Below are 12,159 nucleotides of genomic sequence, written 5' to 3'. Positions count from 1 at the left end.
TTCACCTGGATGAAGACACCCAGCGTGTCCACCCCAAACAGTCTCTTACAGCTAAGTAGCCCTTGTTCCTTCACTAGGTCATAATATTTTGTTTTGTTTTGCTTACACTTTGAATGATGATCAAGATATGGTTCACACATGTGATTGGCTGATAGGCCCTTTAAATGTCTCTTAATCTAGTGATTCTTCTATATCTGTTTTTTGCTCACTCATTCACTTGGTCTCCCGTTTACTTTGTTGAAGAAACTGGGCCATTTTTTCCCTAGAGTTTTGGTACTAGCATCTCCCTGCTCTATCGATTAACATATACCTCTGTCTTCTGTATTTCCTCTGAGTTGGTAATTGGCTTGAGAGACCTTGTTTTATAAATGTTGATAGTCCAACTACTGTCATCCTTTGGTATCTGTGGGGGTTTGGGTACAGGACCCCTCCCTCACCCCCCTGCCACCACTGATATCAAATTCCATGGATGCTCAAATCCCTTATATAAAATGGTGCAGTATTTGCATATAACCTATATATATTCTCCCATGTACTTTAAATCATTTCTAGATTACTTAAAATAACTAATACAATATCAATGCTATGTGAATAGTTCTATTGTCCAGGGGATAATGAAAAGAAAAAAACGTATATATGTTCAGTACAGACAAAACCATCCCTTTTCTTTTCAAATAATTTCCATTCATGGTTGGTTGAATCCACTGATTTTAATCCCACAGATATAGAGGGTCTACTGAAAATAGTAATTCAGTCTAGATCTCTTTTGAGAGTAAAGAGGCACAATTTTATTTTCCCCCCAACTTTTTGTTTGGAAAAGTTGTAAAGATGAGGAAAAATTATATAATGAACACCCATATGCCTTTTACATAGAATAATATACCTGTATGCCTTTTACACAGACTCTGCAACCATTAACATTGTGTCATGTTTACTTTCTGTGCACACTAACATACGAACACACTTAAGTTTGTTTTTTTCTGGAGAGTAAGTTACTCTCCAGTCATAACACTTTACTCCTCGATTTCTTTTTTTTTTTTTTTGAGATGGAGTCTCGCTCTGTCGCCTCCAGTGGCGCGATCTTGGCTCACTGCAAGCTCCGCTTCCCAGGTTCACGCCATTCTCCCGCCTCAGCCTCCGGAGTAGCTGGGACTACAGGCGACCGCCACCACGCCCGGCTAATTTCTTTTTTTTGTATTTTTAGTAGAGACGGGGTTTCACCATGTTAGCCAGGATGGTCTCGATCTCCTGACTTCGTGATCCGCCCACCTCAGCCTCCCAAAGTGCTGGGATTACAGGCTTGAGCCACCGCGCCCGGCCTACTCCTCAATTTCAACATAAAGAAATCATAAGGCTTTACTCCTATATTTCAACATATATCTGCTAAAAATGAATATATTTTCCTACATAATCAGAATTATGTTCACTCAAGAAATTTATATCTAGTTTATGTATTGCCTAATTTTGAGTTACACATTACCCTAATTATCCCAATAATATCCTTCATAGCTGTGGATATTTTGTAAAAATCCAGAATCCAACCAAGGATCACAGATTGTATTTGTATTTAGTTTTCATACCACTTCAGTCACCTTAGTTGTTCCTGCCCCCTGCCTCCCTTCTTTTGAGAAACGGGGTCTTGCTCTGTCGCCCAGGCTGGAGTACAGTGGGTGCAATCAGGACTCATTGCAGCCTCAACTTCCGCAGCTCAAGCCATCCTCCCACCTCAACTCCCCAAGTAGCTGGACCACAGGCATGTGCCACCATGCCTGCCTAATTTTTTTATTTTGTAGAGATGGGGTCTCCCCATGTTGCCCAGGTTGGTCCTGCCCTTTTTTGGGTATTATATGACATTTTTTGAAGAGTACGGAAAAGTTGTTACAGAGAATGTCCCCCAATTTGGATTTGCCTGATTGTTTCTTTATGATTGGACTCAGGATAAGTGTTTCTGGCAATAATACTATATAGGCAGTGCTCAGTCCTTCAGGGTAGGCACTTGGAAGGCGCATGATGTCACTTTGTCCCATACTGGTTTAGAAAGTGTCCACCAGATTTTTCCATTGTAAAGGTACCTTTTGCCCATGGTAATTAATAAATAATCCATGGCGTTTAGTGATTACCTTTTTAATAGTTTTTAAAACCATATGCCATTGGTCATGGGAGAAATTGTGTGGAATAGATTACGAACACATTAGTCAAGAGTTATTGCCACTGATGGAAAGATAATTTTAGACATTTGTTATCCTGAGGAATGTAGGGGAGGTAGTGAAGTGAGAAATGGGCTTTCATGAAGACAGACTTGTGTTTGAGTACAGCTCTACACAGCAGATCATGAGGTCAAGAGATCGAGACCATCCTGGCCAACATAGTGAAACCCCATCTCTACTAAAAATACAAAAATTAGCCGGGTGTAGTGGCACGCGCCTGTTGCTTAACTTCTTAGATGCTCAATTTCTTTTCTAAAATGGAGATAATACTCATACCAGGCAAGATTGTTAAGATGATTAAATGAGACAGTACAGGAGCAGCCTCTAGCCTAGCAGCTGCCCCAGGGCCATTGCATGGGAGACAAGGAGATCCTTCCAGAGCACAGTTTGCTGGATGTATTCATCTTTAGACTATTCATGAGCATTCCTTCTTGGGATTAGTTTAAAATATTCAGGCTTGTTGATGGGAAAATGTGATCAACAGGTTAGGTGCCTTTGTGAAATTTCAAAGAAAGGAGTTAAGAATTTGGAGATTTTTGGTATCATTTTCAAACATCTTAAATATGACTTACTTGTAGTAGATTTGTATAGAATCAAGTTTGCATTTACTCAGATCTTTTTCTGACTGGAATCCATTTTACTTTATTATAAAGGACTTTTTAAAAAACAGTTTATATGTAGTCTGATTGAGAACAGTGAATCATAATAATCCTGTGACCCATTTACTTACGTTACTATAAAAGTTTCATTTCGTACAAGTGACAATTTTTTAAAGTTAATTAGACTTGGCTACACTGAGGTTAGCAAAAAGTGCTTTGAATTATCAATAATTCAGCAGGGCAGACATTTCTGTATAATGCAGTGGTTTTATAGAGTATTGTGAGATAGTTATCCTTAAAATAAATGGTTGTGAGCATACATCAGCATGGCGGGGTTCACTTGAATGTAGCGTGAAGTGATAACATCTATGCTTTCTATTATTGGGCAGAGCGCGGGACATCAGTCTTTCTGGCCATGAACTACTAGCAACCTTTGTCCTTTGTGTTACCTTTAGTTAAAAAACGAAAAATGAACATGAATGCTGGCTGATGGCCATGTCTCTCTCACAGCTAAAAATTCATCTGGGAAAGAAAAATGGGATTGGAGATTTGGATTTGTTTCATTGCATGAATGATATGTGACATTCTGTAAATTATTTATCACTGCAAGGATGGCAGCAGTAGCTTGAACATTGTTATATCAAATGAAAGCAGGAATCCCATTAGTAAGAGGACCGGGTTTTAGCTCGGATCTATCAGGGGAATGTTGTCACTTTAAAGCCAGATTGTTCTTTTAATTGCTATTTAAAGGAACAAAAGTGTTCCCAAGGTACTGCAGTTGAGCAGTTGCAAGTAATAACTATGGATCCATAATTATGCAGTGCTGATTATCTGGCATTTAAAAAACTGTGGCTAGAGTCAGTGACCAATTTGTTATAGCTTGTCTCTTCTGGTTTTTCTAGTACAGAGTGTTTTATAATCTACTTTTTAACTGGGGCCACAAAAATACATTTGCATAGCTACCTCAGAACGTAAAGCCTGTGCATATTATAGGAACAAATTAAGCTGAAAGTAAAGGGAAGATAATGAATGCCCTTGTAAGATGAGATTAGCAGTCATATTAAACAATTTTGTAAATGCTTGGTCATGAGATGATTTTCTGTTTTTGATGACATGTTGTCACAAGGAACCAAGGCATTTGTTGGAATCATTATAACCATTGATTTTTTTTGTTCTTAACTAGCATATATTTCCTTCATGTATTCAGTTAGCAGATACATTTTGAGTGCCCACTATGCACCAGGAAATGCATTAGGCATTTGGGCTAGAGTGGCTGAACAAATGAAGTTTATTCTATGCTGATGTATATTTAGAGAGTTAGACCTAGCAAAATCTTGTTTTTAATTTACATTTAAAAACATTTGTGATTATGTTGGGTGTTCTTGCTCTGAATTTTTGATTCATGAGATTCAAATAGAGAGACATCATAGTAACATTCAGATGGCTAGCAGACAACACGTGTGAAGGCTTGGAATATGCGGCAAAATTACAGTTTTCGTAGTTTTGGCTGTTGAAAATAATGTGACCAGATCTGTAGGCACAGTCAGCTATTCCTATGGATGGGAATACTAGCATTGCTGATAGTAGTAAATAACAATGGAGATACTAAAATGTATGTAGATTTATACATTGTTAAAAGCAATTTTCATACGAGAGTTAAAGGGTGGTTGGGGACTAGACAAATGTTTTGTTGTTTCTTATATAAAGTGGGAATGTCAGGCTGGGCGCCGTGGCTCACGCCTGTAATCCCAGCACTTTGGGAGGCTGAGGCAGGCAGATCATGAGGTCAAGAGATCGAGACCATCCTGGCCAACATGGTGAAACCCCATCTCTACTAAAAATACAAAAATTAGCCGAGTGCGGTGGCACGTGCCTGTAGTCGCAGCTACTCAGGAGGCTGAGGCAGGAGAATAACTTGAACCTGGGAGGGAGAGGTTGCAGTGAGCCAAATCACGCCACTGCACTCCAGACTGGCAAGAGAGTGAGACTCTCTCTATAAATAAATAAATAAAGTGGGAATGTCAGAGATTGAGGGTTTATCTTCTTTGTTTGGTGTGGTGTGGTTTACTTTTGAAGACCTTCATGCCACAAAACCCTTGATAATAATGACCTTTTCAAGTGATCCCACAGAATCCTGCTCATTCTATTATTCTGTCACCTAAAAACATACAGATAGTTTATGTCAAATATTTGGTAGGTGAATAATAGCAACCTGCATTGCAACATTTGATAAGTTTAAACAGTCTGTACATGATATTCATAGACTATAATGCTGAATGGATAATTTATTGTAGGCATATAGATAATGGGAACAATTGAAATGTCCAATGAATCCTTAATTATGTTCATTTCAGGCAAGCTATATAATATATAAAGGTATTAGATTTCATTGGTTTAATAAAAATGACTTCTGAGTCATACATTATACTGAAATGTATTCAGGTAATACTTTAGTGTCAAATAATTTAAGAGATATATTCCAGCACTTTGGGAAGCTGAGGCAAGTGGATCATGAGGTCAGGAGATTGAGACCATCCTGGCCAACATGGTGAAACCCCGTCTCTACTAAAATACAAAAAACTAGCCGGGCGTGGTGGCGCACATCTGTAATCCCAGCTACTCGGAAGGCTGAGGCAGGGGAATCGCTTGAACCCGGGAGGCGGAGGTTGCAATGAGCCGAGATTGTGCCGCTGCACTCCAGCCTGGCGACAGAGCAAGACTCCGTCTCAAAAATAATATGAGTTTTTTTACTAGCAGAAAATGTTTATTTAAATACATTATTTAGCAGTTTTTCTTTGTTAAAGAAAGAAGAAGCTTTATGTGAAAAATGTAAGAAGCTTTTGATTTTAATGTTTTTAATTTTGAAATGGAAAAGTGACAGTATTTTTTATTTTAATTTTGTCATAGCCACGTGCTGATCCCATTCCAATATGTAGCTTCTGTTTGGGGACTAAAGAATCAAATCGTGAAAAGAAACCAGAAGAACTCCTCTCTTGTGCAGATTGTGGCAGTAGTGGTAAGTTGTGTTTTTCCTATGTGTTGTACAATGACTTCCCATTATCATAGCTTCATGCTATTTATCTCTCTATTAAAACTGTATTGTTATTTAAGGCAATTATATGGTTATAGCATGGGCTTTAAATTTTAAAATAAAAAGGAATAGAGAAAAAAGCGTTAGTACTGACATATGGATATTATAGATGCTTATATAATACTATACATATTTATGATTAAGCTTTTATTTTATACCAGCATTGGTAATTCATTGTGGAGATGTCTACATTATAGGTAAATTCAGTGTAGAGAATTCTAAGCTTTCAAGCTGAGTACAACTGGAATCACTGGCTTATTTTCTCTTAATATAACCTGAAGTCTCAAGAAGTATTTTGGTCTCCAGTGTTTCAGGTCATGACACCTACTGCTGAAATGTAATATTACAGCCCAGCTCTGTGTGACTTCAAATGAGAGAGACAATGTTCTGGAAACTGCGATGATAGTATCAATATGTCATCAGGCATGAAAGAAATTCATATTGTCTGGAATAAGATAAGAAAAGGGTAGTCTGTACAGAAGGTGATATTGAAATCAAGGAATTGTTGGGTAGGGACTCTTGGCAAATTGCAGTACCTCAAATTTTTCAAGGTAGCTATTACCTCTGCCTTTTTCTTGTAAGATTTTAAGGCCATTCCTCCAGTTTCATAATGGAAATTTAAAGGCAAACTGTGCTAACGTTAATTTGTTTTACTAGCCAATCTTCCTTTTTGTTAAACAGGTCATATTTGCCTAGGTAATACATGTACGCACACACATATACATACATGTATACATGCATATAGACATATATGTGTTTATGTGTGGTAGCTGTTAGATTTTTTTAGATTAATCATTTTTTTGGCCTGGTGCAGTGGCTCACACTTGTAATCCCAGTTCTTTGGGAGGCCTAAGTGGGAGGATCATTTGTTCAAGACCAGCCTGGGCAACATAGTGAGATCCAGTTGCTACAAATTACAAATAACACACAAATTAGCTGGGTGTGCTGTAGTCCCAACTACTTGGGAGACTGAGACAGGAGGATTGCGTGAGCTCGAGAGTTTGAGATTACAGTGAGTTATGATCTTGTCACTGCACTCCAGCCTGTGCGACAGAGTGAGACCCCATCTTTAAAAATTAATAACAAAAAATAAGTAAAAATTAAGCCTTTTCTGTTAATCTTCAAATTTTTTTCCCAGACTACCCAAACTTTTTTCTCCAAAGTCTTATTTTAAAAATCATGACTATTTCTCTAGTTATAGTAATCTCTAAAAAAACAAAAACAAAAACCAACAGAACACCATAGCTAATTCTTGTTTAGGAAGTCTTGAGATGTACTGGCTAGGAGCAAACTCAAGAGCCAGCCATAGCCTAGTTCCTCTACCTTGAGTTAGTTACTTGACCATTCTGAGCCCGTTTCCTCGTTAGAAAATTAGAGATAATGGCAGCACCAACCTCTTGGGTTTTATGGGAGTGAAATGTGAGGGCACAAGTAAACAGCCTGGCACAAGATCTGCAAGAACTATGGTAAGTGTACTACAAATGTCAGCCATGTTATGGCTTAGCATGTTTGATATTGTTATCCTTGATTGCTGCACGTAGTTTAAAATCTTATCATCACTTATGACAGCTGCTTGATGGTTGGATAGAAGAAATGTTTCATACTGAGAATGACAGTGTTGTGTAATGATTCTTATTCCTTATATGAAGGTTTAACTTGATAGGCCCGTTGTAGTTCAGCAGCTTTCAGGTGCTGACTAGAAGGGAGAGCCTTGGAAATAAGACATTTCAAACCCTGCTTGAAAAATGCATTCTGACAGTCTTTTTGATGGGCTTTACAGATTCATTAAAATTCTTTTACCTGGCCATGGCATCATGGATAGTGACAAAAGGGCATGGAAACATTATCTGTATGTTCAGTGTAATACATTTCAGCCCTACGATATCCCTGTTTTATGCTGGTGAGGTAGTGCCTCACTCATCAGTTCTGACTCTGTCGTTATCTTTTGGGTTTTCTCATGAGGCTCATTCTGAATGAATTACTCTTTTGTGTAAATGCCTGATCAATTTAGTGGTGTTCACTTGTCTAGGGTTTACCCTTTGTGGTTTTTAAGGTGGTACTTTAAAAATACCCTTCCCTGTTTTATTTCCTTAGGATCTCTTTGTCTGGGTGCCTAGACAGATTAAAGACATACTTAAATGTGGGAAGAAAAGTTCCCTTCATATATTTCCTTACCTCTGGTGATACACTTACTTGAGTTGATAAGAAGTTCGAGATCATTATCTTCTAGATCATAACTTCAAGGCCTCCTTCACAGGGTATAAAGGTGTAATTCTAAACAGGTAGATCTTAGATTTTCTGATGTAATCAATCTCCCTTCGTCTTTCCCGGATTGAAGACCTGCCAGAGGGGAGCTTGATCTCCTTTATATTTGAGGTCACTGAAAATTTCTTTCCCCTGGTGTTTCTTACTTTTCGTTCAGACTTTTTCAGGGTAAAGCCAGGGGTGTTTAGGTACAGTGTTATGTTTTCTCTGTTCAAAAATATCCTCTTGTTTTCTCTTTTAACAAATGGAGAATAATGACTTGAGGATACTGTCCAGAGGGTTTATGTGGCTGGCGAGGCTTTGTGAGCCAGTCTTCAAGTGGAGAGAGCCAGAGGCTTTGGGGCCAAGGTATGGGTCATGGCAGAAATTCAAGCCCTGGGGTCATCATGTCTCTTTGTTGAGGATAGAGGATGCCTCAGAGTGCTTCTCTGGACTCTGCAATGGGATCTGGCTCTAGTGTTGAAGTTCACTTAATCTTCCCTTGAGTGTACTGTGCCAGCCTGGATTTGGCTGCTTTAGTCAAAAAAACTATTGTTCCTAATTCAGGGACATCCTTTGTAGATATTTATTCATCTGATGGATCAGAATAGACTTTGTTGTTTTTTCCTCTTTAAACTGAAGGGTCACAATTAAATATAGTTCATTTTAGGGAGTTTGGGGGTTCTTGTGGCTTCTTCTTCTTCTTCTTCTTCTTTTTTTTTTTTTTTTTTTTTTTGAGACGGAGTCTCGCTCTGTCACCTACGCTGGAGTGCAGTGGTGCTGTCTCTGCTCACTGCAAGCTCCGCCTCCTGGGTTCACGCCATTCTCCTGCCTCAGGCTCCTGAGTAGCTGGGACTACAGGCACCCGCCACCATGCCGGGCTAATTTTTTGCATTTTTTTTTTTTAGTAGAGACGGGGTTTCACAGTGTTAGACAGGATGGTCTCGATCTCCCGACCCCGTGATCCGCTGGCCTCGGCGGATTACAGGTGTGAGCCACTGTGCCCGGCCGATTCTTGTGGTTCTAAGGCCCTGTTTTGACACCTTGGTAATTCTAAGGAAAAAAGAATAGGCCAACATGCCTCAACAGCACCCTCTAATAATGGTGTGAACCCTGTTGTCACAGTTCAGCTTTTCAAGTGGGAATTACAGATTAGTAGGGACTCCTACTTGACCTTATGGAAATGGCTGCCTTCTCACCCTCAGAAGAGACTGTTGGTTCTGGGATTGAATTGAGACTGTTCATAATGATCAAAGGGATCCCAAAACGTAAGTTGTTTATGTGAAAAAATACCCTTAGCAGCATAAAACCAGAAAAAGGAAATATAGATGGCAGCCTGTAGGGAGGATCATTCTTAAATGTGTTTCCCATATGTGCCTGATGCTTTTCAGCCGTCCCTATCTGAAGTACCATTCATATGATGTCACATTTAGACTCCGCTTAGATTTCATGGATGAGAGTAATAAATGTTTCCTTCTGCTTACATCGTAAAGTAAAGCCAATTAGAAATTTATCTGTTTTGAAAGGGGCTCGATGCTTTCAATGGGCAGTATTTTCTTTAACATTTCTTTTTCTACTAAAAATTCTTTAAAAAAAAAAAAAAAAATCATTCAAGTTTGTATGTAGTGAAAACGTGAGGTGAGGTACACAGTGCCCGGAGCCCCAAATGTGGCGTCCCTGGCCTGTACTCCAGTTCTCTTCCGCCACTTGCTGGCTGTGTAACTTTGGTTTTCCTCATCTCTGCAGTGTAAAGGAGAATGTTTGCACCCTGCATCCACAGAGCTATTGTGGAATCCAGTGAGATAATGATAGGAAGAGATAATGATAGGAAGATGATCAGTAACTATAAAACATGAGACAAATGTGAAGGGTTATTCCAACCACTAATATGAATGTGGGAATCATCAGATAGTCTAGGTCTGTGGAAATGTTAGAAATGATTTTACTTGACTTTCATGGATCAGCCTACTTTGAAATTAACACTGTTATATTCTCTTTGCCTCATTAAGACCAAATTATCTTTAATTAGCTTCACATAAGTATTAGATATTATACCAAATGAAATTTTGTGTCTGCTGCTCAGATTGCTGGGTGGTTAAATCTTACTTACAGATGAGTTGTGTGCATGTGTGTTTTCAAATTAGCAAATCTAAGATAAGTGTACAGTTCAAAATTACAGCATCATTCTAAGTGGAAACTCATTGAAACGGGAGACAGAAGAAAGGCTGCTGTGATGCAGCTGGGTGAGTGAGAGAAATCCCTTTTGTATAATAAAGGGAGCAAGAGCCGTGGAGTAGAATATCAGTGCACCCTTGGGAGACTCGAAGTCTTTCCTGGGTTTGTCTTTATTTGTGTGTTAACCCTGAACAAAACTTGCATGCTCGTGGAGGGAACTGGTAGGGGCAGTGTATGGATATATGGGCATATAAAAATATTTAAAAGACCACTAGTTTCTTAAGGTCACCCCAGGAGTTGGTTGCTTAGTCATCCAGTTTCACATTGACTAGATGCAGATTGAATCATTAGGTTGGAAAGAAGACTCTTGACTAGAAAGAAACCTAAAGATACGATCCAAAGAAGAAAAGAGGCCAGGCGCGGTGGCTCACGCCTGTAATCCCAGCACTTTGGGAGGCCAAGGTGGGCGGATCACCTGAGGTCAGGAGTTCAAGACCAGCCTGGCCAAAATGGTAAAACCCTGTCTCTACTAAAACAAGGAAGAAAAAAAAATTAGCCGGGCCTGGTAGCGCATGCCTGTAATTCCAGCTATTTGGAAGGCTGAGGCAGGAGAATGGCTTGCACCCAGGAGGCAGAGGTTGCAGTGAGCCAAGATCGCACCACTGCACTTCAGCTTGGGTGACAAGAGTGAAACTCCATCTCAAAATAGAAAAATAAAAAAACAAAGAAGAAAAGGGGGTGGGGGAAGAAGGTGAACCCCATCCCCACAAAAGCCCAAAGCATGATTGACCATCCAAAGGGATGTAACTTCATTAAAACTGTGCTTGTCTGGGTAATAGTTACCTCCTTGTAGCAACATCTAATGATCGTTTTTCAGTGTTTATCAAAATCTAATCGGTGTCTTTTAATCCACGCCAAATAATTTATCTTAGTCATATTTGATCTTGTAGAGAATCTTTTGTCTTGAGGTGTTCTTTTCCTTTGGCCCCCGTGACACCATTTTATCTGTGTTTTTTCTCTACCACTTCTTTCCACATATTTTTGTTAGCCCCTTGGTCCTCTCTCCATTCCCTAAATGTTTCTTCAGATGTCTGTCATGGCCCTGTGTTTGTTACTTTGCCTTGTAGCTTCTACTGAGCTGACCCTAGATACAAACAACTATAGAGCTTCTCCAACGAGTCTACCCCTGAGGCACCTCAAAGTTAATATCCAGAACAGCTCATCAACCTTGCACTGCTTCCTCTACCCAAAACAATAGCCACACAATAACAACAGAAATCCTAGCAAAGAAACAGTATCCCGCCTCTCCTGGAGGATTTCCTATATTCAGCAAATGGCACACTGTTAGCTACTCACTCAGTCACACAAACTGGACATTTGGAGCCATCCTCTGTCCTATTCTCTCACACCAAGGAATCACCAAAAACACATTGATTCTAAATCATAATATATATCTTGAATGCTAAATTTACCGATGCATCCCCACCAGCCCCACTCAGATCCGCTATTATAATGACCTCAATCTAGCTAGGCTTCACCCTTTTTCCTCCAATCCATTTTCCATACTATAGCCTAAGTTACCTTTTTAAATTATAAATCTGATCATAGAATTTCATAAGTGGCTACCAGTTAGTTGCTTTAATACAGACCCCCAAAACTCTTCTGGATTGGGCTCTGGTTTAACCCTATCTTACATCACTATTCTGTTCACATTCTGCACATTGGTTACATTGAACAACTTCTCTCTCCTTGGATATATGCCATTCATCTCTCTCTCTGTTCATGCCATCTTCCCTGCTCTGCCCCTTATCGAGTCCCATCCAATCACATTCATCTTTTGGGT

The 12,159-nt window shown here is 39.4% G+C and overlaps 1 protein-coding gene across 8 annotated transcripts in view; it reads left to right on the top strand.

The window, feature by feature from the left end:
* Nucleotides 1-12,159, top strand: part of KAT6B (lysine acetyltransferase 6B) — a 208,208-nt gene that overhangs the window by 136,066 nt on the left and 59,983 nt on the right. For all 8 annotated transcript variants that reach the window (XM_030940774.1, XM_030940771.1, XM_030940775.1 and 5 more), the window contains one exon: nt 5,714-5,822. In XM_030940774.1, the coding sequence (XP_030796634.1) occupies nt 5,714-5,822 (109 nt within the window). The remainder of the gene's footprint in view (nt 1-5,713; nt 5,823-12,159) is intronic.

The sequence above is a fragment of the Rhinopithecus roxellana genome, chromosome 11 (assembly GCF_007565055.1).
Source record: "Rhinopithecus roxellana isolate Shanxi Qingling chromosome 11, ASM756505v1, whole genome shotgun sequence".
NCBI classification, from domain to species: Eukaryota; Metazoa; Chordata; class Mammalia; order Primates; family Cercopithecidae; genus Rhinopithecus; species Rhinopithecus roxellana.
This window is presented reverse-complemented; position numbering and strand designations above follow the sequence as displayed.